The 25,138-nt window shown below is 40.6% G+C and overlaps 1 protein-coding gene and 1 long non-coding RNA gene across 3 annotated transcripts; one reads left to right on the top strand and one right to left on the bottom strand.

Annotated features, from left to right (window-relative positions):
• On the bottom strand, positions 1–2,215 carry LOC127171070 (uncharacterized). Its single transcript, XR_007828458.1, has 3 exons — positions 2,092–2,215; positions 1,725–1,860; positions 1–507 (listed from the first exon to the last, which is right to left on the bottom strand). It is a non-coding gene; the product is annotated as an uncharacterized LOC127171070 (long non-coding RNA).
• On the top strand, positions 1,845–25,138 carry LOC127171052 (gastrula zinc finger protein XlCGF8.2DB). 2 transcript variants are annotated; one of them, XM_051119474.1, is made up of 4 exons: positions 1,845–1,907; positions 2,205–2,295; positions 4,797–4,881; positions 23,272–25,136. In XM_051119474.1, the coding sequence occupies exons 1-4, from the start codon at positions 1,876–1,878 to the stop codon at positions 23,985–23,987; spliced, it is 924 nt and encodes a 307-aa protein (XP_050975431.1). In that variant the 5' UTR covers positions 1,845–1,875; the 3' UTR covers positions 23,988–25,136. The 2 variants fall into 2 exon arrangements, with proteins under 2 accessions (XP_050975431.1, XP_050975432.1); XM_051119475.1 differs by lacking the exons at positions 1,845–1,907; positions 2,205–2,295 and adding an exon at positions 3,971–4,182 and having other exon boundaries at positions 23,272–25,138.

Raw genomic sequence — 25,138 nt, 5'->3', positions numbered from 1 at the left:
AGTTCTTACAAACAATAAAACAACAGTTTGCTCAAGACAGGCAACATGCCTCAAAAAGCTGCAGAACTCAATTTCATATGTTGGTGCCATCAACAAAGTTAACATTAAAACTGCACCCTAATTTTAAAACTAAAAACAATTTAAATGTCACATGTCAAAAAAACTTAATTTTGGACAAATGCAAGAGAAATTAAGATGTACTGATTCCACCAACATGTTTGTTGTTGAGAACCTGCATTTTTGCGTGACAGTTTCTGTGCATCAAGTCCCAGCAACACTTTCTGGAAAACTCAAAAGTGTGCTTCAGGTCTAATGGATAACTGAGATTCAAGCTGTATATGACTGCCAAAGGAAGAGCACAAGCCTTGGTGACGTCACCAAGATTCTGCAGAACTTTCACTCCCTCAACAATCAGTACAACTTCTGATGGCGGGTCACAGGTTTCTGCATCTTCAGGTCTGATGATGTAAATTCCATGTCTCTCTCTGAATTCTCCAAGTCCGTGTCCTACAAAACACAAAAACAGTAACACTGTTCAGTCACTTTAATTGCATCAAAAAAAGCGAGTTATAAATTTAACATGACTTAGTTATACATCCAGAAAAAGCCAATCATCTGAGAATTCTGTATCACGTGTCCATTCCTTAATGTTTCACATCACTGACTTGCCCAGGAAAAAAAAATCTAGATTTGAAGGTACAATAAAACCACTAATAATTATAAAGCACCACTGATGCTACCACAACTGCACCCGAGTTACTTACCAAGCAATTCAGTTTAAGTTTTCCATTAAAAGACTACTTTACTGTGTTTGTTAGGGTTGTCAAATGTACAGACTTCAGTACCGGTCGGTACTGAAATCTAAAAAATGTGACAAAACCAGCATTTTCCACAGGAATTTTAAACGCTGTTGAGCGGATTTTCAAACACCACTGATTGGCCGTAGTGTTCACACGCTTGACAGATGAGTGTGAGTGGCTACGTCGATCATCGCTTCCCGCTCTTCACCAAGCGCTCACACAGATTAACACAACGGAGCGTTTGAAAGCCGTGTCTGTCAGCAGATCCATCAGTGTTTTCCTAATATATCTGAGCTGAGAGACACGGCTTTCAAACGCTGTTGTGTGTGAGCGTAACCTGTATAAGCAGTGATCACTGTAGTCAGTCACACATCTGTTGAGTGTGTGAACACTACGGACGATCGGCGGTGTTTGATGCTGGCATCATCACATTTTAACAGCCCTGAGTTAAGGAAAAACTTTCAGTGTGGCACTTGTGGTTGTCCTAACGCAGGCCTCATCTGCTCAAATGCAATCAGTCGTTATCAAATCAAATCACATTGCAAGACTGTGAAACTGATGTTATAATACCCAGCCCTAACAAATGCTGTTTACTAAATGCAGAGCTGTTCTTGGACTATTCCAGTCTTAGATGTGTCAGTGATTAACAACAACACAGATTTTGATGCATTATTTTTTGAGCACTATTACAGTAAATAACTTCACCTGTTTACTTTTACCATATAAAACTTATTTTATTATTTATGTTGCTCTTAATTTTTTTTATTTATATTGCTGTAGAAAAAAAAAACTGCAAAATCACTTTGTACAAGAACAAAGTGTATCTCAAAAATATTCAGAACAGAAATAATGGCCATATGTAAAGTGAGAGAGCCCGGTTCATCTGCAGTATATGTGTGGCCTATGCAGATATGTTTGTCACACTTGTTTTTTTTCTGTGTCCTCCTGTTGTTGATTGATTCAGGATGTGCTGTCTCAGCATCACTCAGTATCATCCCCCAGCATGTCTAAAAACATCCTCTGCCTAAATGTTCTCCCCTGGCTCCAGGAGGCTCCATAGCTGCACACAGTACAAATGACAGAGACAGAGACAGAGACGTCCATGAGGTTGTAGAGCCACTGGCCACCAACAACAGCCTGCTAAATAAACAGTTCATAAAACATTCTTCTCATTATTCACAAAATATAACATTGCTTATATTGATGCAAGAATTACTGAACCGAAAATGCACTACGTAGAAAGAACGACAGTGTAATGAAAAAGCTCTGTAGTTAGTTCACATTTGCTTACATGTAGATATAGCCAAAAGCTTCTGAAATAGCTCAGTGGTTTTGATAGCTTTGAGAATTTTGATTCTTCCCTGAAATCAAGCCGTTATCTTATCACTTTAATATGTTTTCTAGTTATTTTAGTGCGACTTTTATTTTGAAGTGGAGTGGTGACGTCACAGGGCTGCGCCGCGCTCCGTGTCTGTTGTGGTTCGGCAGAGGAAAGGTTTGTTTAAATCATTACAATTTAAAATGTACAGATGATGAACATTATTGTTTTTTAATGAGTAAAGCGCATCGAGAAGAAAGATGCGTCTCGTTTCACTCCGTATGTCGTGAATGATGTGAATTCAGTGACTGAAACTGAAGCTTTTTGAACGAGAGCTGAACCAAACGATTCATTGATTCAGATCCGCTGGTTAAAACTGTAGCGCGTTTGAGATGAGCACAATCTGCGCAGATCACCGCGAGATGCACGTGTGAATGTGTTAGTGACGGTGAAATGAAGCTTCGTATCGTAAAACGTTTCATTACTGGAAGTTTTTCAACAGGACGCACACTAATGACACCTCGTGGTCAGATGGTGGAGAGAGCCTTGTATCTGCGTCCCAGACATTTTTGGACCATTTCAATGATAAATCAGTTTGTGCTGTGAAAACCCATATAAAGCAAAGAAAATATAAATAAGCAGTGGTGGATGAAGTACCTGAAAGACACACTTGAGTAAAAGTACACAGATCTTAGCAGAAAACGACTCTGGTAGAAGTTGAAGTCACTGTATAGAATGTTACTTGAGTTAAAGTTTTAAAGTATGTGATATTTATTATACTGAAGTATGAAAAGTTTTTTTTATTATTATTACATGTACTTAAGGATTGAAAAGGTGCAAATAAATATATTTAAAAGTTTATTAACATGTCTTTTGAATAGAAATAAATAACAAGTACTTTGGATGTCTTATTGGTTATACGTGTTACATGTGGTAAAAACAAAACAAAACGCAAAACTCAAATCACATGCGTGTTTATTGGGAACACGGCATGATCCCAGCAGCCCAGGCTCTAGACTCATTCTTCCCACGGGTCACTCTTGTGCGATTGGTTTTCTCAGCTGGTCGCACGAGCACATATTTGGTTACTTTTTTTTTTTTTGTTACAACATGGGTTCAATCAATGCATGCTGATGAACTTTTATCATAGTGTTCATACTTACATGGTGACAAAGTGGTTAATATTCAGTTTGTGTCATCAGTAGTATTATTTGTGAACGGGCGTTCCTCTTTTGCTGTGTTATGAGCCAGGCTTCAGATGATTTCAGATTCACAGTCTTGTTGTCACGTTTTACAAGAAAAGATAATTATCTATTTAGCTCACGTCTATACACCTTTCATATATAAACAAAGCCTCCACAGCCTAATGTGAGCAAAACAGTAAAGATAACAGCTTTTCAAAATGAAAACAAAATGAAAGTAAAACTAAACTGGCTGTCGGTGACGGTGCTTGCATGTTTATTTTTCCACAAAAATACCACCATGTTCACCTCCTCTGGTTTAAGAAGCGCTCTTTTACTTTGCTTTAGGTTGAAAACCAAATCCTCCGTCTGCCATCGTTTCCTCGAGATTTTTGCCATGCCAAGTATAAACCAGGCTCCACAGCCGAAGCGCTCGCATTATAAGAGCCTCTCTTCATGTGATCGGTGAAATCTGACTCCTGCTGTAATGCGTGCTGTGTGGAGCAGACGCTTTGGAGCGCCGCAGACCATGCACTCACACAAATGCCACCACGTCAAATATAAACTCACACAATCTCAAAGAATTGTCCCAAATGCAACCATTTCGGAGGCAGTCTGGAGACCTGCAGAATTGCAGCAATCCGTTTGCTTCTCTTTTCTGTAGCTTTCAGCAGCCTGTAAAAATAGATCTCAGGTTTCGCATCAAATGTATTTGTCCAGTCAATCTCAAAGGTCTTTCTTGTTGTAGGTGTGTTCCCTTTCGAGGAACTCGGACTGCGTCCGCTACTGTCACTGACACCTGTCACTATGTCCCCTAAGCTTGAGAGAATTGGTACTTCGTGCTCACCTCTATGATGGCATGTACTCCCCTCAGCATGACAGCGTGGGTATTACCATTCCCCATAGCGACCCCTAGCGCTGAGAAGGGAACGAGACACTGCGTCCTCTAGTCTCGTTGCCATGTAAGCTTCAGACGAAAAAGCGAATGTTGTGTTCTACCGGCGTCCTTTCATACTGCGGTCGCACTGTGAGTTGCACTGGAAGTGATGTCGTAGGCTGTCTATGGCCAACATTGTTGTTGTTTTTGTACGAAGGCTTCAGACACGGGTCACGGAGATGGCGTTCCCCATAACGACCCCTAGAGGACGCAGTTCGAGTTCCCTTCTCAGGGAACCAGGGTTACACACATAACCTGAGACGTTTTGTGTGTTCTGTCACAGCATTCAACCTGAAAACCAGTGCAGCCGCTCAGTGGGCAGAACCGCAGTGACTCCAGCTGACGTCACGTACATACGCTTTATATGCAACCAGAACAAATGACAACTTTTACTAACTGACTGTAAATATTTTCTTTTATTAATTTGTAGTGTTCGTGTTGAACTCTCACTCTGACTGACTCCTTCACCAATGCGTGACTGCTGATCTGAGATGATTCAGATGCACTCAGAGATTTAGTTTGGACTAATATTTTATTTCTATAATTATTCTCATCTACAGATGGCGTTTATTAAAGAGGAGAGTGAAGATTTGAAGATTGAAGAAGCATTAAGAGTCAAACAGGAAGATGCTGAGGAACAAACAGGTTGGTTTCATTCATTCTCAAAGCTGAACTCAGTTATTTGATCCTTACTCAAACATCCAGCTCTACAGAAGTCAATGTTTCTGAACAATCACTAGGAGCAATTTCATACTCTGTTCCTGTAGCTTAAAATATTAAAGGAAATTGTCTTTCTATGGTCACCACTGCAGAATATGGAGTTACACAGTGACATATAATATCTGATTTTGCCTGCTATAGGCTAGTTTTTCCCAAGCTTTTTAACTTTATGTGCCATTTCAGCACCATCAATAAGACTCAAATACCTCTTCATCACCACTAAATCAAAGATGTGTACCTAAAACTAACATTAACGGTGAACAGTGGTTGTTATTGTAAATGTTGCACGAATATGAGTTCAATCACAATGACTTATTCTGGTGTATTGACATGCGTATTAAGTCGTAAACGGTGTCAGATTACATTTTCATTAAGTTTTCCACCAAGCTGTAATTTTTTTTTTTTTTTGATTTCCAAGGGCATTTTAAGTGTCACATTATGTCAAATTCTAAAATCACATCAAGTTAGAGTAATGAGACACTGCAGGCTTTTACAAATCACATGAAATCAGTATGAACATAGTCTTTGCATTGGTAGCAGAGAAGCAGAACCTGGTGTGTTTAGTTGTATTTACACAATTATTGTATGCATTTTATATTTTCCTTGCTGCTCAGAAGTGACATAAACACATTTAGTTATTTTATGTTAAATACAGGGGAAAAGCATATGCCAGAGTCCCGCACGCGGACAGGCATTCGCAGACGAATGGACCGCTAAAACTGATGTAGCGGGTCTAATAATATTTATGTGTGGGCTGTGGGTCGGACGGGTGACAGGGGTGGGTATTTGGTTTTGGACTCGATCTGGTACGCGTTAATAGGCAGCTGCTCTCATACGGTCCCGTGCTCGTGTTCACGCTCTGTCCTGAAGACCGTTTAAAGGCCTTTTCACACGGGACGCAGCAAGCACTGGAATCGTCGCACGGCTAATGGTCTCTCTCGTAGTGGAAGTGGTTTTTGCAGTCGAGGTGGTGTTTGCGACGCGGTCGTGGCCATAGGTGCAAACAAAGTCACATTTAATTTTACTAAAAAACAAAATAAACAAAAATAGAGCTGTCAATTGATTAAAATATTAATCACGATTAATCGCATGATTGTCGTGAGTTAACTTGTCATTAATCGCAAATTAATCACACGTATTTATTTGTTCTAAATGTACATTAAACTGATGTATTTCAAGTTTTTAATACTCTAATCAACAATTAGACATATGGCATGGACAGATATGGATGCTTTATGCAAATGTATGTTTACTGTTAGTGAAGCCACCCTAAACATAGAGCATAAAGAACATAGACATTTTTCAAAGAACTTGTTCATGTCTGTTAAACACATGGAAAAAAGAACAGAAAAACCCCATTACTTCTCTTTCTTTGTACTGAGCAATTTACTTACACAAGCCAGTTTACATTTTAACATGACTGGGGAGCTCATTTCTTCTGAACATGCAACATGTACATTTATTATTACTGAAACCACCCTTAACCCTTTAAGACCTAAGGGTAAGGGTGCAATTTTCAAGTGCAAGGTGTCATTTTTTTTTTTTTTTTTTTTTTTAGGAAACTAATGGCTTTCAAAAAAGTACAGTTATTGACCATTAGTGTTGTTTGGTGAGTTTGTAAACAGAATTTAAATAGACCAAAAAAAATAGGAATAAATTAATTATTTAGAAAAATAAGAGAGAAATCATGATGAAATAAACGAAATAAACCAACACTTCATACTTGAATATTTAACTGTATTACATATATACAAGTGTTTTTGTGACACTGGGTTGCACAGTTTTCATTCAAGAGACTTTTTTGTTCACGCACACACACATACGGGTCAGTGACAAAAAGAGGTTGGCAAGATGAGAAATTAAAAAATCTTTTAAAAACCTGTTTTTAAAAGCATCCATCAGATATTTCAAAATGTACACTGCGTGTTTATGTTGATTTTATGTAATTAAAAATGACATATGCACCATTTTTTTCAAAGGTTAGGACTGAATGTACATGAAAATGTCAAATGGTGTAACCGACAAAAAAAAGAGAAATATTGAACATTTTATCCACCTGGATGGCATGTAAGCTTAACTTAACTTTAAATGTAAATTTGAATGCGTTTTTGCTATATTTGGTGGGACATATGCTGAAAACACCTCTGTTTTCTAAATAATCTTTAACAAATTATGTAAAAATTGTTAAAAACCATATTATTACACTAAACTTGATGATAAAATTTTATTTCACATTCATTTCTATGTACGTAATTATGTTTTTATTAAAAATACTGGTTACACCAGTTGACACAAACCGGTTACACCACCTGACCATGTTGCTTCTACTGCCAAAGTTCACTGCTTGATGAAGAAATTGGCACTGAAAATCAAGCATGACAATCAACAAGTTCAGCTGTAGTGGTTTTAATTTCTTTTCAATGCTGAAAAATACATCTGGCACCAAGAAATCGCCACATTGAACTCTGTGAACTCATGTTTCCTGATTTAAATACAGTTAAGGAACAATATCTAATAACAAGAAATCAAGAGAGGGATAAATGGTGAACTCATGTCTTGTGTTTCAAGTACAGTTAAAAAACAATATCTTATAACAATAAATCATCAGAATGATGCACTGTGAACTCATCTCTCGTATTGCAATAACAATTAAGAAAAAAATCTGCCTACAACAAATTAGAGTAAAATCATATCTTCAAAAATCAAGCGTGCATGTTTGTGTAATTAGTCAAGGGATGAAATGGAAAGAGAGGGTGATCCATGCGTGTTTAGGACTCAGTGTGTGCTTTGTCTTGTTTCCAATTAAGTCTTATTCCTGTCCAGAAAGGTGTCATAGTGACAGAAGATTCTCAGGCTGTGTGTGCTCGGAACTGCTTCCAGTCCTCAGTCGTGAGTTTTGAATGACACAAGTTCAAAGGTTCTGGCTCAGATATCATGTGCAGGACATGGGACTTATGGTAGAATAGGAGGTCAGGTGGATGAGGCCAGGTGGATGAGGCCAGGTGAAGGAATTCTTCCCACCCAGCTGTTACATGCAGCTTACTTTGACTTCTTGATGACCTGTCCCACAAAAGGTTTACTTTCATATCTGACCAGAATGAACTTGCCTTTCAGATCTTGCAGACAGTCGGTAGCGGTTGAGGGGACGCTCTCTGATAGGTTGCAGAAATCTACTGTAGATGGATCGTAGCCCTTGCAGATAGCAGGTCTTGCACAGAAATGTCTCCGGTTACGTATGTAACCCTGGTTCCCTGAGAAGGGAACGAGACACTGCGTCCTCTAGAGGTCGCTATTGGGGAACGTCTCCTATGTGACCCGTGTCTGAAGCTATATATATAAAAACTACATGGAACTGGCCGGCAACAGCCTATGACGTCATTGCCGGCGCACCGCATCGCTGCTGGCGTGTCATACCAGCACGACTGCATTGAATAAAAGGGCGCCGGTTGAACACAACATCCGCTTCTTCGTCTGAAGCTTGTGTCCGAAGCATGGCCACAAGTCTAGAGGACGCAGTGTCTCATTCCCTTCTCAGGGAACCAGGGTTACATACGCAACCTGAGACGTTCCCTTTCGAGGAACTCGAACTGTGTCCTCTAGAGGTCGCTGTTGGGGAACGGTTATACCCACGCTGCCATGCTGAGGGGAGTGCAAGCCGGACACAAAAGGCGAGCATTAAGTACCCAAAGGACGTCCAGGTGGGTGTCAGTGACTTAATCCCTTCGGCCAGAGGCCTGAGCTGCATACCCAAGGACTTACCTGTAAGGTCCAGGCTAACGACGCCTGGCTGAGGGCAGAGCTCAGACTTGGAATCAGAAAGAAATTCCTTTAAGGGATATAGCCTACAGTCTAGGAAGGTAGTCTAGACCTTGGCTTGTCACCAGAGGGTTTACCTATTGCTTGTGTAACCCTGCTCGAAGGGAAAGCAGCATAGGTCATGAGCACCCCATTCAGAAGTATCGTTTTTAAGCGATACATAGGTTGAGTGTAGCCCAAGATTCCGGGGCTGAACAACTCAAGAAAGGGTACGAAGCTGAGCGCGTGATCCCCATCATACAGGATTTGAGAAAGAACGCAGGAAGCTAGTGTGCGTTCTTACCACAACGTGGATTTTAGAACGTGTCCGGCGAGCCTGGACACTGAATACCATTCAAGAGGAGGCTCTGGGAAGCAGAGAACACAAATCTCAAGAAAGGGAGGTTCTGAGCACTCAGGGAGCCGAATCGTGCTCAAAGCAACCCTTCTGCAGAAAAGGGGTGCACTATAACACTCAGTATGAGCGACCTGAATGGGATGCCCCGGAGCAGAGGAGATACTCTCAGAGAATAGAAATCTGATTGCTCAACAGGGTACAGCATGCTGACAGAAGACTCTCAACCTAGAGAGGAGCAAAGAATGCTGATTTACTTCATCCCACCAGGGGCTACCACTTGGAAAGCCAGAGCCATAGGGAGCGGAGGTCCTTCTCTCTTCTCTCTGTTCTGGAGGAACTTATGAGCTCCAAATGAGAGTGACAAGCTCACAAAAGACCCTCAGTGAGGGGAGCATTTGTCAAGCTCATGCAATGTCAGGAGACATCACTGGGGCAGGAAAAACTGCTATCTACGGGGCTTCTAGAAGGCCCTAATGGATCAGAGCAGCTTCCGCACACACAAGTGGCGAAAGACAAAACACATTGGGCGGCAGCAAGCGGCCGATTCATCCGATGAGGTAAAAGCTCAATCTAGTAACCAAGGCGAGCATTTAGCAGCCACAGGGTAGACACCTCACCCACGGAGGGGAGGATCCCTGTGTGTTCTACTAGGAACGATGCATTCAGACGACCCTAAAGAGGGAGGCACCGCCATGCTCATCTCCTAACAGGCAGAAACAAGGTTTAGTGACCCGTGCCGCCGAAATCATAAGCCAGACAGCCTTGGATACCCATATACAGCTTCCATACACGCCAATGTGACAGAAGCAGAAACACGTTGGGCGGCAGCAAGCGGCCGACTCGTCCAACGTGGCAACGATGGGACGCACAGCAGTTATAGGGTAGGTACTTAACCTACTATAGAGGAAAGGACCTACCCGCTCTGCCCAAAGACGGCCTGCTTAAATGACCCTGCGTAGCAGGGAAGCACAGCCTACTCATCTCATGTCAGAGAGACATCACAAGGGTAGAGAAGAGGTCTAAGGACCAAGATTGCTGATTCTATGAGGCTTCAGGAGGCAAAGGCCTCAAATACCCAGATAGGTCACCCTTCAGCTTGTAGCTGGGGTGAGCACCAAAGGCTAGCCCTCCAAGGAGGGGAGCCTATCCAGGGCGACAGAAATGGCTAGAAAAGGAGATCATCACCTTCTGCCAAAGGGATTCTAGCTATATTCACCCAAGTAATCTGTGCTCTCCTTCTCAAAGGAGAGCGTAGGCCCTGTTCAGCTAACCCTCAGGTATGCCTGAACAGAGGCCTAAACATGCTTTAAAACAGGCTGCCACTCCTCAGAGTCAGCACCGAGAAAGGGGTTTCCGCAGAAACACCTAAAGCATGAGGAATGGGTGGATAGCTTAGCAACAGAAAGCCCCTCAGGGCGAGGCATGAGAAGAGTGTGATGTACTCAGCCATAGACGTCAGGGGCATCTTGTGAAGAGACTTCCGAGAGCTTACCTAGAAGAAGGACGGAAAAGTCCTGGAGGAAATAGAGGTAAGAAGAACCAGAAAAGGTTACCTGAATGGCGATCGACAATCCCTGGGGGTTGCAGTAATGTAGCAAGGACCCAACATATAAGAACTACCCTGTAGTGTCCAGTGGTACCTCTGTCAGAAACAGTAGCCAAATCCTCCAAGCCTGAAGTAGGATGGAGACATCAATAGCATCCAGGGGTCCTGTCCATAGGGGAGCATCCTGCCCTGAAACATAGGAGGAACACAACAACCCAACCGTATATACTGCAACACAAGCCAAAGAAGGCTTAACACCAAATATAAATATAATGAAGAGGATTGAGAATCGTACTCACCCACCATGGTCCATTGGAACGGTTTACACAGGGACTTAGATAGAGTCCGGACCATTAATAAGGCTGCTTTATATAAAATAGAACAAAACCCAGCACATCATGTGGTAGACACATAAGAAGGGATCATACTCACCCATCATGGTCCTCAATCATGGTGCATCAAAACGGTTTACACAGGGACTTAGATAAAGTCCAGACCATCGGTAAGGCTGCTCTATAGAAATAGAACAACACCCAACACATCATGTGGATCAGCAGTAAGAGACTGCAGTTTTAGCGCAGCAGGGGAATTAAAGAGGGGAGGTGAGGGCCGATGTTACCACCCCGAGAGGAAGGTAAGTAGATGTTGTTGTTATTATTATTATTATTATTTTATTTTATTTTATTTTTTTACTCTGGTCCACTTCTCCCAGATCTTGACGACCTCTCCTCGGCCCGTGCCATCTCCTGGAACCACCCGCAGGTGGAGGAGGGGCACGGGCCGTAACACTAGCCTTCTGAGCCTATCTCCGATCCTCAGACCAGGACGGGCCAGGACTAGTCTGAAGACCGAGTGAGAAGCATCAGTTAGGCTGTTCTAACATAATAGAACATAACCCTGCAGAAAGACAGCACCATCTCAGCAGTGCTGTAGGAAGATGCTATTAAGAACCCCAAAGAAAGGTCTTAGTAAGCACATAGCTACCCTCAGATAGCTATGCTTCCATAGATAGTCTCTAAAGTAAGTCCATCTTACCATAAACATGGCTGAACCATAACCACCCTCAGATGGCTATGCTCAGGAGGTGTCCATAAACCCGATTTTGGCACAAAATTAACACCGCAACGTGCAGCATATGTTCAGCTCCCACGGAGTTAAACACGCTCCGCCCACGCGCTAGATTCCCCCGGGAACCAGGCGAGAACAGAGCCGCTGTCACCGCGAATGCATTGCTAATGCTGTTTTTTTGGCAAACGCAGTCATGCAAATTCGGATATACAACTCGGGTACACAGTTGAGGACTCACCCCCGTCCTTTTGCGAATGCATCGCGATGAGCACATCCAATTCCCTCGAGAGCTGGACGCGCTGCTCTCAACCACACACACACACAGCTTGCAAGCTCGTGAAAGCGTGTATGAGAGCATGCCTGTCTCTCACAAGAAACAAGCATTGAATGCGACGATTGCGTTCAACTCCCTGGAGACTGATATTCGCTTACTCCTCACCATACATACACAGCTCGTGTAGTTCCGTATAGAAAGCTGCGGGTATCAGAGCGTGTTTGCCTCTCGCAAGAGGATGAGGATGAGCCGCCCTGGTGAGAGAAATGCACAAGACAAAAGGTCAAAATGAAGATGAAGAAGAGGATGTTGTGTTCAACCGGCGTTCTTTTATGCAATGCTGTCGTGCTTGTATGACGCACCAGCACCGACGCGTCGTGCCGGCAATGACATCATAGGCTGTCGCCGGCCATGACATCATAGGCTGTCGCCGGCCAGTACCATGTAGTTTTTATATATATAGCTTCAGACACATGTCACGTAGGAGACGTTCTCCAATAGCGACCTCTAGAGGACGCAGTTCGAGTTCCTCAAAAGAGAACATGACATTTCCCTCCACTGAATTGCAGCTGGTTCTTCAGAGGTTACTTGATGAATTTTCAGTCTACCTTTCACAGCTGGGACATTTTTCGGGACAGATTCGTCATACTTTGCAATGGCTTCCTCTGATATTCAGTAGTATTTGATGGTCGAGTCTTGCTCCTTCAGGAATTTGTGAAGTTCCTCAGCTGTTTGCAAGTCAGTGCCTCTTTGGACTGCTGTATCAGCCCCACCTACTCCGTCAGGTGCTCCTTTCCCATGCGATCTCTCATTAAAGTTCCAAGTGACCCTTTGGAAGCCAGACTAGGTAGATACAAGTTTTTCTTGTTCCTGTATTGGGTCACTGCTCCATCACTGATAATATGTAGAGTACTAGATGGGGTGTGATACATTTGTCTATGGCATCCCTCAATACAGGCTCCATGTGAGCCCGTACAGCACGTTCATCGTGGCGCAGAGATAGTGGCATGGGAGCAGGATGATGAGGCCATATACACCACACAGGTGTGGACTGTAGCCTGTTTGCGGCTGCCACCGAAGTGGAAAGCCTGAATTTCACTGCTGAGCTTACAGCCATAGTGTCAGAAAAGTCCACATGAATGCAGACTTCATCCTCACGTAGTGTTTCTTTCAGCTCTCTGAGTGTTTTGGCTTGGTGGAGCCAATTGAAATGGTGCTTTGCTAGAGAGTCCAGCTTCTTGTTAAGCAAAGCCAACAGATCTTCACACTTTCCACTTTGTGTGACTTTTGCAAAGTTAGCGAAGTGTTTCTCTTCTTCAGATGTGACTACTCTGGACCACTGCTGCCATGTTATTTCAGTTTCCTCCAGAGGTCCTTCAAACTCAATCTCGCTGTAACAGCGCTTCACACAGGTGCGATACATGCGTTGTTTGCTGGTGGCATTGCATGCAATAACTGCTAGCAGCTCTGAAATACTGTTTGTGAGAAGAGTGCCTTTCTGGTGCAGTTTTTCCACAAGCAGCTTGACATTTTCATGGTCTATGCAAGCACATGTGTTTCTGTCAGTGTCTTTTGCTGGTGTTACATAAAAAGGGCAGTATCTCCTGAATTGTCTATATGACCATTTCAGGTGTCTCTTGGCTGTTTTATTGTACTGTGCGTGGAGCTTTTTCAGAGGGTGAAGCAGGAGCCTCCTTTGCTGCTTGGTTTTATTTTTCGTAACTGTGTCTTTTTTGCCTGACAACATGCGACTATTCTCATCCCATCAAAGAAAGCTGACCACTTCCTCTCTTCTCACTTGAGGCTTTCAGTTTGTTCTTTTCCCTAACAGTTTTCTGGTTTTTCATTTGCCTCTTTAATTTCCTCTGTATCTTTTGTGTCTTTTGTTTTGCTATTTGGAGTTCCCTTTTAGCTTTGTGAAGTTCAGCCTTCAGCCTCTCGCTTTCTTTTAACATATATGATTATTTCTTTTTTTCCTTTTCTTTCCTTGTAGGAGTTGAGGATGCTCGCGGCCTCTCTAAACTTGGCTGCTTATAGTCATGATCATCAAGGTGATTATGTATGGGCTCAAGATTGTCAAGATGCGGAATTTGCTCATTTGCTGATGTGTTCATAGATGGTGGAGTTAAGTTTAGAACATCATCAAGCACCCTTTTGTTTTTCCTGTAGTTTCTCTGGTACTCTCTCCACTTTTCCCTCATCTGCTCCTGCTTTGTTTTGGAAAGCTCGGCTACTGGAATATGCTTCGTCTTTCCCTCTCTTTTTCTCTTTTGATAACTACAAATACAACAGAAAAGTAAAAGCAACTGGCCTACAGAGCTTCTAAAAATAATTATTCTTATATTACCACCTCACCCTGTGATTTCTACTGGCTAACCTTTCAGAACACCTACATCACTGCATCCCTCTTTAACTTTATCCTGACGTTCTTATAGTCTTTCTTTCACAGGGTCTCTCTCTGTGTGTGTGTGTGTGTGTGTGTGTGTAAACTATCTTTCACGTCTTTCGGCAAGGTAATTGGCCCTTGCGACAGGATCAGCATTCACTTGTGCTCTGTGACGAGACACTTTTTCCTTGCTTGAAAGTGGCATCTGTTGGGGGAAAAGGGGCTCTGTTATATTGTATTAAATATCAGAAATTTTATGAATTGTATTTTACAAATGTAAATTATCATCTTTGGTTAACATTTCTTTTTATCACTGAATTTATGTTCAAATATAGACACCCACTTCATTCTACTACATTATTAAATAAGGTATATGATTACATTACATTATATTAAGTGACTGGAATAGAAATGTGCATTAAAGCTGAACATTTAATGTTGTGCATGTTGTGTTGTCACGTTGTGCAACTAGGATGGTTGGGTATGATTTCGGTACAGCAGGGGGAAAAACTAAACTTTTTTTTTTTTTCTTAGTTGTTTTTTACTGAACAAGTTGCTCTTTCTTTAAATACATTCAGTTATAATTAAAATGTTCTTAGTGATAAAAATCTACCTCATCTTATGCTTTAAACTATAGGGAGCCCTTTTACATTATAAGGTTACAATTAACAACTTAACCGAAACGTAAATTTAATTACTACTTATTTTTAAATATAATCAACACTTAACTTTAAAAAAATAATTGTATGCAAACATAATGCAGTTTTTAAATTAACTTCTAAATTATATAATTAAAATATATCGAATTACACAGTGACTGTCATAACATGTTTCATAACAGATTCATTTAAACATACATCAAATAATTAAGACTAACAGGTAACATAAAACATTGAGTATTTAGTGAAGTCATTCACGAAATGCTCTTCTGTGGACTTAATTTCTCTAGTGAACGAGCTGTGGACACTGATGACTTGCCTGAGGTAAATGAAATGCTATGTGATGTTTTATTCCACGCTGTTTTGTTGACATTTTTCCGCGGTTGAAACACTGATTGAGCGATTACATGAGGCATGAGATGTTCATTCATTTTTATTTGCGTTAAGAGGAAGGAATGATTGCGTTCACTTGCGCTGGCATTTCGAAGGACCCCATTTACACTCCACAAGTCTGCAGTGCGTTACGGCTCAGACACGGGAACAGGAGCTGATCGCCACCATTGTAAATGCTTGTGCTTATACTGTGGTTTATATCAGCACGCTTCTGAACCGTCCCGGAAACGGCTCTCCGAGGTGTTTATACAGCGATCTGTCATGCCACATCAAAGACTGCCAAAACACAGTTTATTGTTTGCATTTCGCGGGGAAAATGCTGTACTTGTTCGGTACACGTGTACCAAACTAAAAGCCCCATACCATTATACCATTATATGTCTTGTTATAGGAGTCAAGTGGTGTAGCCAGTTACACTGTTTGACATTTCAGTTTAAAATCAATTGACAGGTGTTATCATGGACCGCTATGTAAGCACATGGCCTTTGTGGGAATATTTTTAAATGTATTTTTTAAAGTTAATACTCATTTTTATAATAATGATTAATTATCAATGTACTCCTGGGGTCTTACCCTTTGACATGTATACCTAAGAATACCTGACCACACCCTAAAAATGTCAAATTATCTCACCTTTTGAGGAAAGTTACTAACCTTTGCATGTAGCAGTTAGTCTCATCAGGGGTCCTTCTCTGTGAGAAACTTTCCTGTCACATGGTCTTCTGCGCAATATTCTGCACAAAATGGCTCCTTGAATGGTGGTTACACCACCTTGACACTTAAGGAATTTGACTTGACTCGCATGATTCCCCAAACTAATTATAGTATTCGGAACAGTTGTGTTCCATTTACCTTTATTTACTATTAAATAGAACAAATGTAAGATTATGCCAAACTAGCTGATCTGGTGTTTTATTGAGAATTTAACCTTTTTCAAACAAGACGGTTACGGTTACACCACACTGACATTTTGGCAATTAGACCCCAAATATTCTCTCAAAATGAATTAAAACCCGAAATTTTAGACTGGGTCCTCAAAAAAGACAATGTATGCAAGTAATTTGCACATTTATTTTGAAATTTTAACTCTTTTAAATTTAATTAAACCTCATGAACACAAGAAAAGTAGTATCACGACATTGACCTGCACACGCATGCACGCACAGACACGTGATGGAGATGCACACACCACATGTGAAAAAGTCTCACTCAGCCTGCTCTTAAGTCTCATCAGAAATCATCCCAATCACCTTTTGTGCTGTTTGCTCCTCCTTTACCATGTTTTTCTTCAATTTGTTTACTATTTTACGCAACCCAAATCTCCGCACTCCGTTCAAATTCTTCCTTCCCGCTGTCCTGGAAATCTGCCGTCATTTGCCAACCGAGTGCAAAACATTACCGCAATAAGCTATACATTGCCGGAAAGCGCATATTGTCTGCTGTCAGAAGCAATTTGATTTGTTTTGGTGCAAAAGGTTGAAGAGTTATGGTAACATTAATACAACTTGGTTTGATGTGTTGGCGCCGACACAACCGGTTTAAAAGGGTTAACAAAGAGCATAAAGAACACCGACATGTTTCAAAGAAGATATGTTTTTTTTCAACTTGTTCATGTCTATTAAACACAGAAACACAGAATAACCACGGGTCCACATTACTTCTCTTTCTTTGCACTGACCCAGTTGATCAAACAGACAAGCCTGTTTACATTTTTTTTTTTTAGATGACAGGGCAGCTCACTTTTTCTGAACAACAGCAGACAGAACACAAACTAAAAGCTGAAGGTAACATACTGCACAGAGACTACTTACAAAGTTACATAAAGTGGTACAGAGATAATAATAATAAACGTCCACGACAGGGTACAATTTACAGACTGAGACCTGAAGAGTAGTATTCAGAGAAAAAAGGGGTTTTTAAGAGGTTTTTGAAGGAGAGAATGGTGAATGCTTGACGGATGTTTAGGGGACGAGTGTTCCACAATCTGGGAGCCACAACACTGAAAGCCCTAGCTCCCATAGCCAACAGACAAAACTTAGGGGAGACTAACAATCCTTCACTAGAAGATCATAAGGAGCGTGATGGAACATAGGGGAGAAGTAGGTCAGATAAAAATGTGGGACCAAGGTTATGGAGAGCTTCATAGGTGAGAATTAATATCTTGAAGTTAATGCACAAAGAAACCGGAAGCCAGTGAAGGTGATACAGGATTGGGGTAATGTGATCGTTCTTACTTTTGTGGGTAATCAAATGAGCAGCGGAATTTTGAACATATTATAGTCTTTTGATATTTTTAGCTGACAGGCCATAAAGTGAATTACAGTAATCAAGTTGACATGTGACAAAGGCATGAATAACAGTTTCAGCATTCTGCTTACTGAGAGAGGATCGAATACGAGAGATATTACGTAGGTGGAAAAAAGTTGTCTTAACTACTTTACTAATGTGATCGTTACATGAGAGAGTGGAGTCAATCAGTACTCCAAGATTACAAACTGTTGTGGAGGGTATGATCAGATCACAATCCAGATCCACCAGTTGTCTGGAAAGCTTTAATAAAACAGCTTTAGAGCCAATCAGAATAACCTCAGATTTATCAGAATTAAATATAAGGTAATTTGCCTCCAGCCAAAATTTGAGATCAAATGCAATTTGTTAAGGCAGGCGGAGGAAACACTGAGGTGGAAGGTGTGCTAAAATAAATCTGAATGTCGTCTGCGTAGCAGTGAAAGTTAAATCCATAGCGTTTGATTATTTGTCCAATTGGTAGCATATAAATAGTGAACACCACGAAAAGATCATTAAGGACCTTAACCAGGGTAGTTTCAGTACTGTGTAATGGACGAAAGCCAGACTGGAAAGTCCCATGAAGGTTGTGTGTTGTTAACTAGGCCTGTAACTGGGAGGCAACAACTTTTTCTAATATCTTAGAAAGAAAAGATAAGGTTGAAATAGGCCTATATCTACTTAGGGAAGAAGGATCAAGGCCATGCTTTTTAAGAACTGGGGTGACTCCAGCAATCTTAAGCTTAGCGGGTACAGTTCCAGTTGACCATGAAGTGAGTGATGGGTACTGACAAAGCAGGCAGACAATTCTTTAGAAAAAAAAGCAGGTGCAGAATCAAGAAGACAAGTAGAGGAATTAGACAGCCTGATTATCTCATCAACCACTGTAGGGAACGGGAGAGTCGAAACTAGAGAAGCTGTGATTATGGCATAAAGAAAGAAGTTCAGTAGTGGGTACCAAAGTGGGGTGTTGACAGGTATGAAATGTTTTACTCTGAAAAAAGTTCAGGAAAGCATCACACATTAGATCAGAGCCCTCTAGAGACTGCGTGGGAGGCTGAGTTAACTTTTTAATCATAGTAAATAATGTGCTAGGCCTGTTTTTGGATGTAATAATGAAAGTATAGAAATAAGATGATCGAGCTGCATTAAGAGCATTCTTGTACTACATAATGTGTTCAGTATCTGCCATGGAGTGAACAGTAAGGCCAGTTTTCTTATAGAGCCTTTCTAGCTGGCGGCCCTTGGTTTTCATTGCCCTAAGCTCAGAGTTGAACCTAAGAGAAGTGCGTGAGGAAGAGACCTGTCTAGATTTTAAGGGAGGAAAATGATTCAGAATGGTAGAAATACTTTCATCATAGATATTAAGAATGTCTTCAGCACTGGAAAGACTGCAACAGTCAGAGAGGGGGGAATCAGCAGAGAATGACAGAGGATCAACCAGCTTCCTTGCACGATAGTCAATTAAGGGTTTAACAACAGTTTCTGGAATGCAAAAATTACAAGAAACTTCTATCAGTTTATGATCAAAGCTCCTAAATCAGAGCTTCTTAAGGCACTAATGTCAATACCAGTAGGGCAAACCAAGTCCAGTGTGCGGCCCTGTACATGAGTTGGAAAATCAATATGTTGTTCAATATATGATTAAAACAATCAAGAACAGACATGAAATCAAGAGCACGAACAGTATCAGTATCCACATGAATATTGAAGTCCCCTAGCAATAGCATAGCTGCAGAAGCAATTGTCAGCAATTCACACAAATCTGATAGAAATTGAGTGTTCATTTTAAGAGGGCGATACACCAGCATTATAAGCAGTGGAGAGTGACTAGTGATATTAAATGCCAAATATTCAAACGAAGTCACCTCATGGAAAGGAGACTGCTCAATATGAAGACTCTGGCGATAGACCACTGCCAGGCCCCCACCCCTGCCTCCAATTCGGGGCTTAGTCAAAATACTGAAACCAGGAGGAGAAAGCAGATTAAGTTCAACAAAGTCATTAGATGTTTGCCAGGTTCTGTGAGCATCAGCATATCACAGTTATTGACAGAGATGAAGTTCTGAAGAAATGTTCCTTTCCCATTCGAACACCGAGTGTTGAGTAGAGCAAAATTACCACTTAGCTGCACACTCTTGTTAAGCACTAGGGATGTGACGCGATCTCGTGGCACGAGATCTCGCGAGATCAGATGTTTCATGGGTATGAAAACATGAAACATTTTGCAGTGTTTACAATAGAACTGCACGAGGACCGTTTCACATCGCGAGTGTCAGTGGAGCGTGAGAAGCAGGTTTTTTATGGGCAGCGCCCATGTTAATGAATCAGAGGGTCGGGGTAAATGTGAACACAGAAAGAGCAAAACAAACTGTCTTTTCAACCACATTATAATTATTATTTCTGTGTTACAGACATTTAAATAACAGAAGTACTGTGATAAAAGTTTATAGTTTGGGTATTAACACATATTGTCTACAGTAGCGATCAAAACGAAAGTATGTTAACGCTTGTATGTATAGTAACGCTTATTCTCTTCCGCCATGAGGTGGCGACAACTGCCCGTTTAAAAAAAGTATGTCATTGAATCATTCATTCAGATTTCAATAGTCAAACAAGCCTTAATGATGTGAGACACTGACTCCTTCATTCAATGTTTGTTTGTTTTTTTGTTATTATTTTGTTTAAATAAATATAGGTTTTTAAAAGACTTAAGCAATGAACAGTTTGTCGGAACCACTAGTAAATTGTTATTTTGTTTAGTTTTCTAATCTTTTTTCTCCAGAATCGTGAGAGAATCGTAATCTCCCATTTATTAAAAATACCTGGGATTCTCAATTTATCCAGAATCGTGAAGCTCTTGTTTAAATGTTGTTTATTACTGCATATAATTCATTAAAATGGAAGTTTAATTTCATAAAGTTCAAAATGCAACTACATTTTTTTTTGCATTTTGTCTTTTTCTGTTGAATAAAAGACTATTTTCCCTTTATATTCGATCATTGAGAATTTCTTAAGAAAAGTTTAAAAGTCTCGTTTCGTCTCGTTCTCGTGAACCCAGTCTCGTGTCTCGTCTCGTCTCGTGGGATAAGTGTCTCGTCACACCCCTATTAAGCACAGAGTCATCACTGGTCCTGAGCGACGATAAACGAACTCCGCGATGTACATACAGTATGTTGAGGACGACATCCATATGCATAACCTATAAGACCAGATACAGAGGATAGACGCAGGCGAAGAGTAGTTAATGTTCAGGAGACGTTTTGGTGAGTGATGAATATAGCTGGAGGTCGGACTGTTACAGCTGGTCTGAGGTAAGACGCTCATGTCAATCAACTATCGTGGGAGTGTCCTCGGTGGGTGTGACGGCACATAGACAGGCATCTGAGAACGGCTCAATTTGATTATTTTAACAGATGAATTAAAAACCACTGCATGGATTTTTATCATAACAGGGTAGATTTGTACATACACTGTCAACACACATTAATGTTCAAACAACATGTAAAAGTGAACTTAGCATCCTATGATCCTTTTATCACAACAAATCTCATATCTCACTTGAAAGGTTGTCATCAAAGCTGTATTAAAAGAATATGAAGCAGCCACAGCAGCAACTACTAGCGCGAAGCCTAAAACAAGTTACGGTTCCCAGACCTTGCCTTGCAAGGAAATACCCATCAGCCCCAGCATAGACGTTAATTTTCTGCTGCTGCAAATGTTATGGATGAAAAAAGAAACAGAACTGGGTGTGAGAAAGCAGAGATGCAAATAGAAAAGGCAAAACACATTAAACAGAGACAAGTGAAAATATATGCACTTTGCAGGAGGGTAAGACATGTTGAGTAGTGCAAATTGGAAATCATTTTAAGTTTATTATTATTTTTTATTTTATGTTAAATATATCATATAATTTCAGGGAAATCTCAACTATGCCCTATGCACTTTTGAGGATTGAGGTTGACAAATGTCAATGCATTTGATTTATTATGTATTTGAAAAATATGTGACTTAGTCTATATACATTCCTCATCCTCATGCACTAAAGGATGAATAGATGCATTTCTTTATGCATTAAATACTTTAAAAGAAATTTGTTAATGAGTTGTTAATTGTAGATAAACCATAGTTCTGTCAAACCCTTTCTGTTACAGTAACACTTTATTTTACAGTTTCTTAACTAGTTGCTTATTAGCATGCATATTACTAGAATATAAGCCATTAATTAGTACTAATTAAGCACATATTAATGCCTTATTCTACATGACCATATTCTACATCCCTAATCTTACCCAATACCTAAACTTAACAACTACAAACAAATAAAGCAATATAAAACTGACTATCAACGGAATAACAGTGAAATAATGTCTTTCAAGGGGGCATCGGATGCAAAGTTCACCAAATGTGTGTTGTCAGTGTATGTACAAATCTACCCTATAATGATAAAAAATCCACCCAGTGGTTTTTAATTAATCTTAAAAATAATATCCCTCTTTTCAAATCGAGCCGTTCTCAGCATCTTGTCTGTGTGACGACACACCGACAGAGGCCGCTCCCACGATAGTTGATTGACACTGGCGTCTTAAACCCGCCCTGAATGAGCTGTAACAGTCTGATCGCCATTGTTTCGATGCCGGAACAGGGACGTAGACAAGAATGGCTGCTGAGCAATTGAGGTTTTCTGTGGTTGGATGTAATAATGAACATAGTGGTTGTCATTTACTCTCGACATCTGAGCCGCTGAAGATGCAGTGGATTATGTTTGTTTGTGAAGGGAATGCGCCTCCCGATCTACATATATCCGTCTATGTTCACGCAAATCATTTGTGATCCACCTTCACTTACAGCAGAAGTGAGTATAAGGGGGTTTTTTATGACTCTTTGTGATCGCCTTTCCTAATAATGTGCTAGTTAGCAAGTTTTGTGACTAAATGAGGCTAAAGCAAACAGGGTCATCGCTCCACAGAGAGAAGAGAGGGGCGGGGCGAGCAGAGCTCATTTGCATTTAAAGGAACAATCACTCAGAATGGGATGATTTTTGCAGAGCTCATTTTGACAAGGTAAAAAGGGTGTTGTTTTACAAAACCATTAAGAATTTTTAACCAAAGCATGTTATAGACTTTTCATTAAGATCCTAAAGAATCATATCAACTTGTGGAAAATGGGCATCCGAGTAACCCTTTCAGGGGATGTACCAGGAGAAAAGCAGAGGACCTAATACTGAGGCCTGTGGTGCTCCATACTTGTATCTAATGAGATGTCTCAATTTACACAAACAAAGTTGTTGTGGTCAGATAGGACTTAATTCTCAAGATGTCTTGGAAAGTGTTTTAGTCTATGTTGTGAAAAGATTTAATACCACTAAAGTAAGATGTAGTTGAAATCAAATGAACCACATATTTTAGTAGTTTAAAGTCCACTTCCAAAACAAAGATTCACATATAGTGCATACAGTATCAAAGTGTAACACAGACGTTGTTGGATTTGATGTTTGTTGCTTTGTGTCATTAAACTGGGGTTAATTTGTATTGGTCTTTTTTTCCTTAGAGCTGATGCCACTGAAAGCGGAAAGTCAAGATTTGAATGAAACTGAAAGAAAAGATCATGAATTCATTTTTGTAGAAAAATCATTTAGTTGCTCACAGACTGAAACGACTTCACAAAAAGGAGCAAATGGAAGTTATTTCATCTGCCAACACTGTGGAAAAAGTTTTAAAGGAAAAGGAAACCTTAACAAGCACAAGCTAATTCACACTGGAGAGAAGCCTTTCACCTGCCCTCAGTGTGGAAAAAGTTTTACTCAAAAAGCAATCCTTGGCAGACACATCAGAATTCACACCGGGGAGAAGCCTTACACATGCATACTGTGTGGAAAGAGTTTTGTTCAAAAAGGAATCCTCAAATCTCACATGAAAATTCACACTGGAGATAAGCCTTTCACCTGCAAACTGTGTGGAAGCAGATTTGTTCACAAAGCGAATCTGAGGAACCACATGAGAATTCACACTGGAGAACAGCCCTACACCTGCACTCAGTGTGGACAGAGTTTCACTCAAAAAGGAAACCTTACACAACACATGAGGATTCACACTGGAGAGAAGCCTTACACCTGCCAACAGTGTGGACGGGGTTTCACTCATAAGGGAAACCTTAAAAAACACATGAACAGTCACACTGGAGAGAAGACGTTCACATGCGGTCAGTGTGGAAAGAGTTTCAGACACAAAGACACCCTTAATTCCCACATGAAGATTCACCTTTAATTGTGACCAGTGGAATAAACGATTCTTTGCCTCCACATCCATCAGTTTGTCCCAAGTTTTATTTCCCACCTTCCTGACCACTTCTTTCACACCATCTTCTTTTCCTCAAGTTTTATACATAAAATGTATATGTTGTAAATCCAGACTTGAATATGGGTATTGTTGGTGCTCATGTTTCTAGCTCATCAATTACTCTTAAGCACACATCTCAACTCATATCAACTTTTTTGGGAACACTTACAGCAAATCATAACAAACTAACACCAATTAAAGTTAAATTAAAAAATTTAAATTAAAGCAGAGGGACAGATTAGACACGCGCGTGTTTATCCGGTGAAGAGTGAATGATGAAGGAATGCTGCCATCAAAGTCTTTCAGTGAGTACACTACAGACATCAATAAAACTTCTTAAGTTCTAGTTTATCTGAATTGTTGTGATTTCAAACAGAGCTTTTCTGATTCTTGATTTCTGTGCCTTTGCTGCAAATCTGGTGGAGCAGGACGTGCAAGGAAAGGTGACGGCAGCATTTGTGGGGAAAAAAAAGGAAAACCTGATAAAAAAAAAATATATAAAAGATAATTTTGTTACTTCTAATACAGAGATCAAATGATACTGCGCTATTAACATGACAGCTTTTGAATCATATTTGTACATCTTTGTATGATCTGAAATGTCTGTAGACTGGTGTGAGAACTGAGAAAGGAGAAATCCACAGCAGCATCCTGAAAATGGTCTGGTGCCATGGATGAGACCCTCCACCTGCCCTTGTTCCCTCATCTGGACCAGATGTTGCTGTGGCCTCTTCATCATCAGTGAGCTCAGGGCCAGCAAAAGCAATTAGAAAAAGACCAAAAGACACTGAGGATGTGATTTTGGTCAAGTTTGTTCTGCTGAGCTCCACTGACTGATGTTGTATGAACAGAAACAAGCAGGTCAAACTTGACCAAAAATCACCTTTCAGAGGAAAAAAAAAAAAAAAACAGACATAAAGATTGGACAGTGTGGAGGCGAGTAAATAATAACTGAACTTATGTTTGGATGAACTAACGCTTTAAAGGGATCATCAGTCGCAAAGTTCACTTTTATGTTGTTTGAACATTAATGTGTTTTGGCAGTGTACACAGCAAAAAGCCCAGTGAATTTATTTGAC

The sequence above is a fragment of the Labeo rohita genome, chromosome 9 (genome assembly GCF_022985175.1).
Source record: "Labeo rohita strain BAU-BD-2019 chromosome 9, IGBB_LRoh.1.0, whole genome shotgun sequence".
In the NCBI taxonomy this organism is placed as follows: Eukaryota; Metazoa; Chordata; class Actinopteri; order Cypriniformes; family Cyprinidae; genus Labeo; species Labeo rohita.
This window is presented reverse-complemented; position numbering and strand designations above follow the sequence as displayed.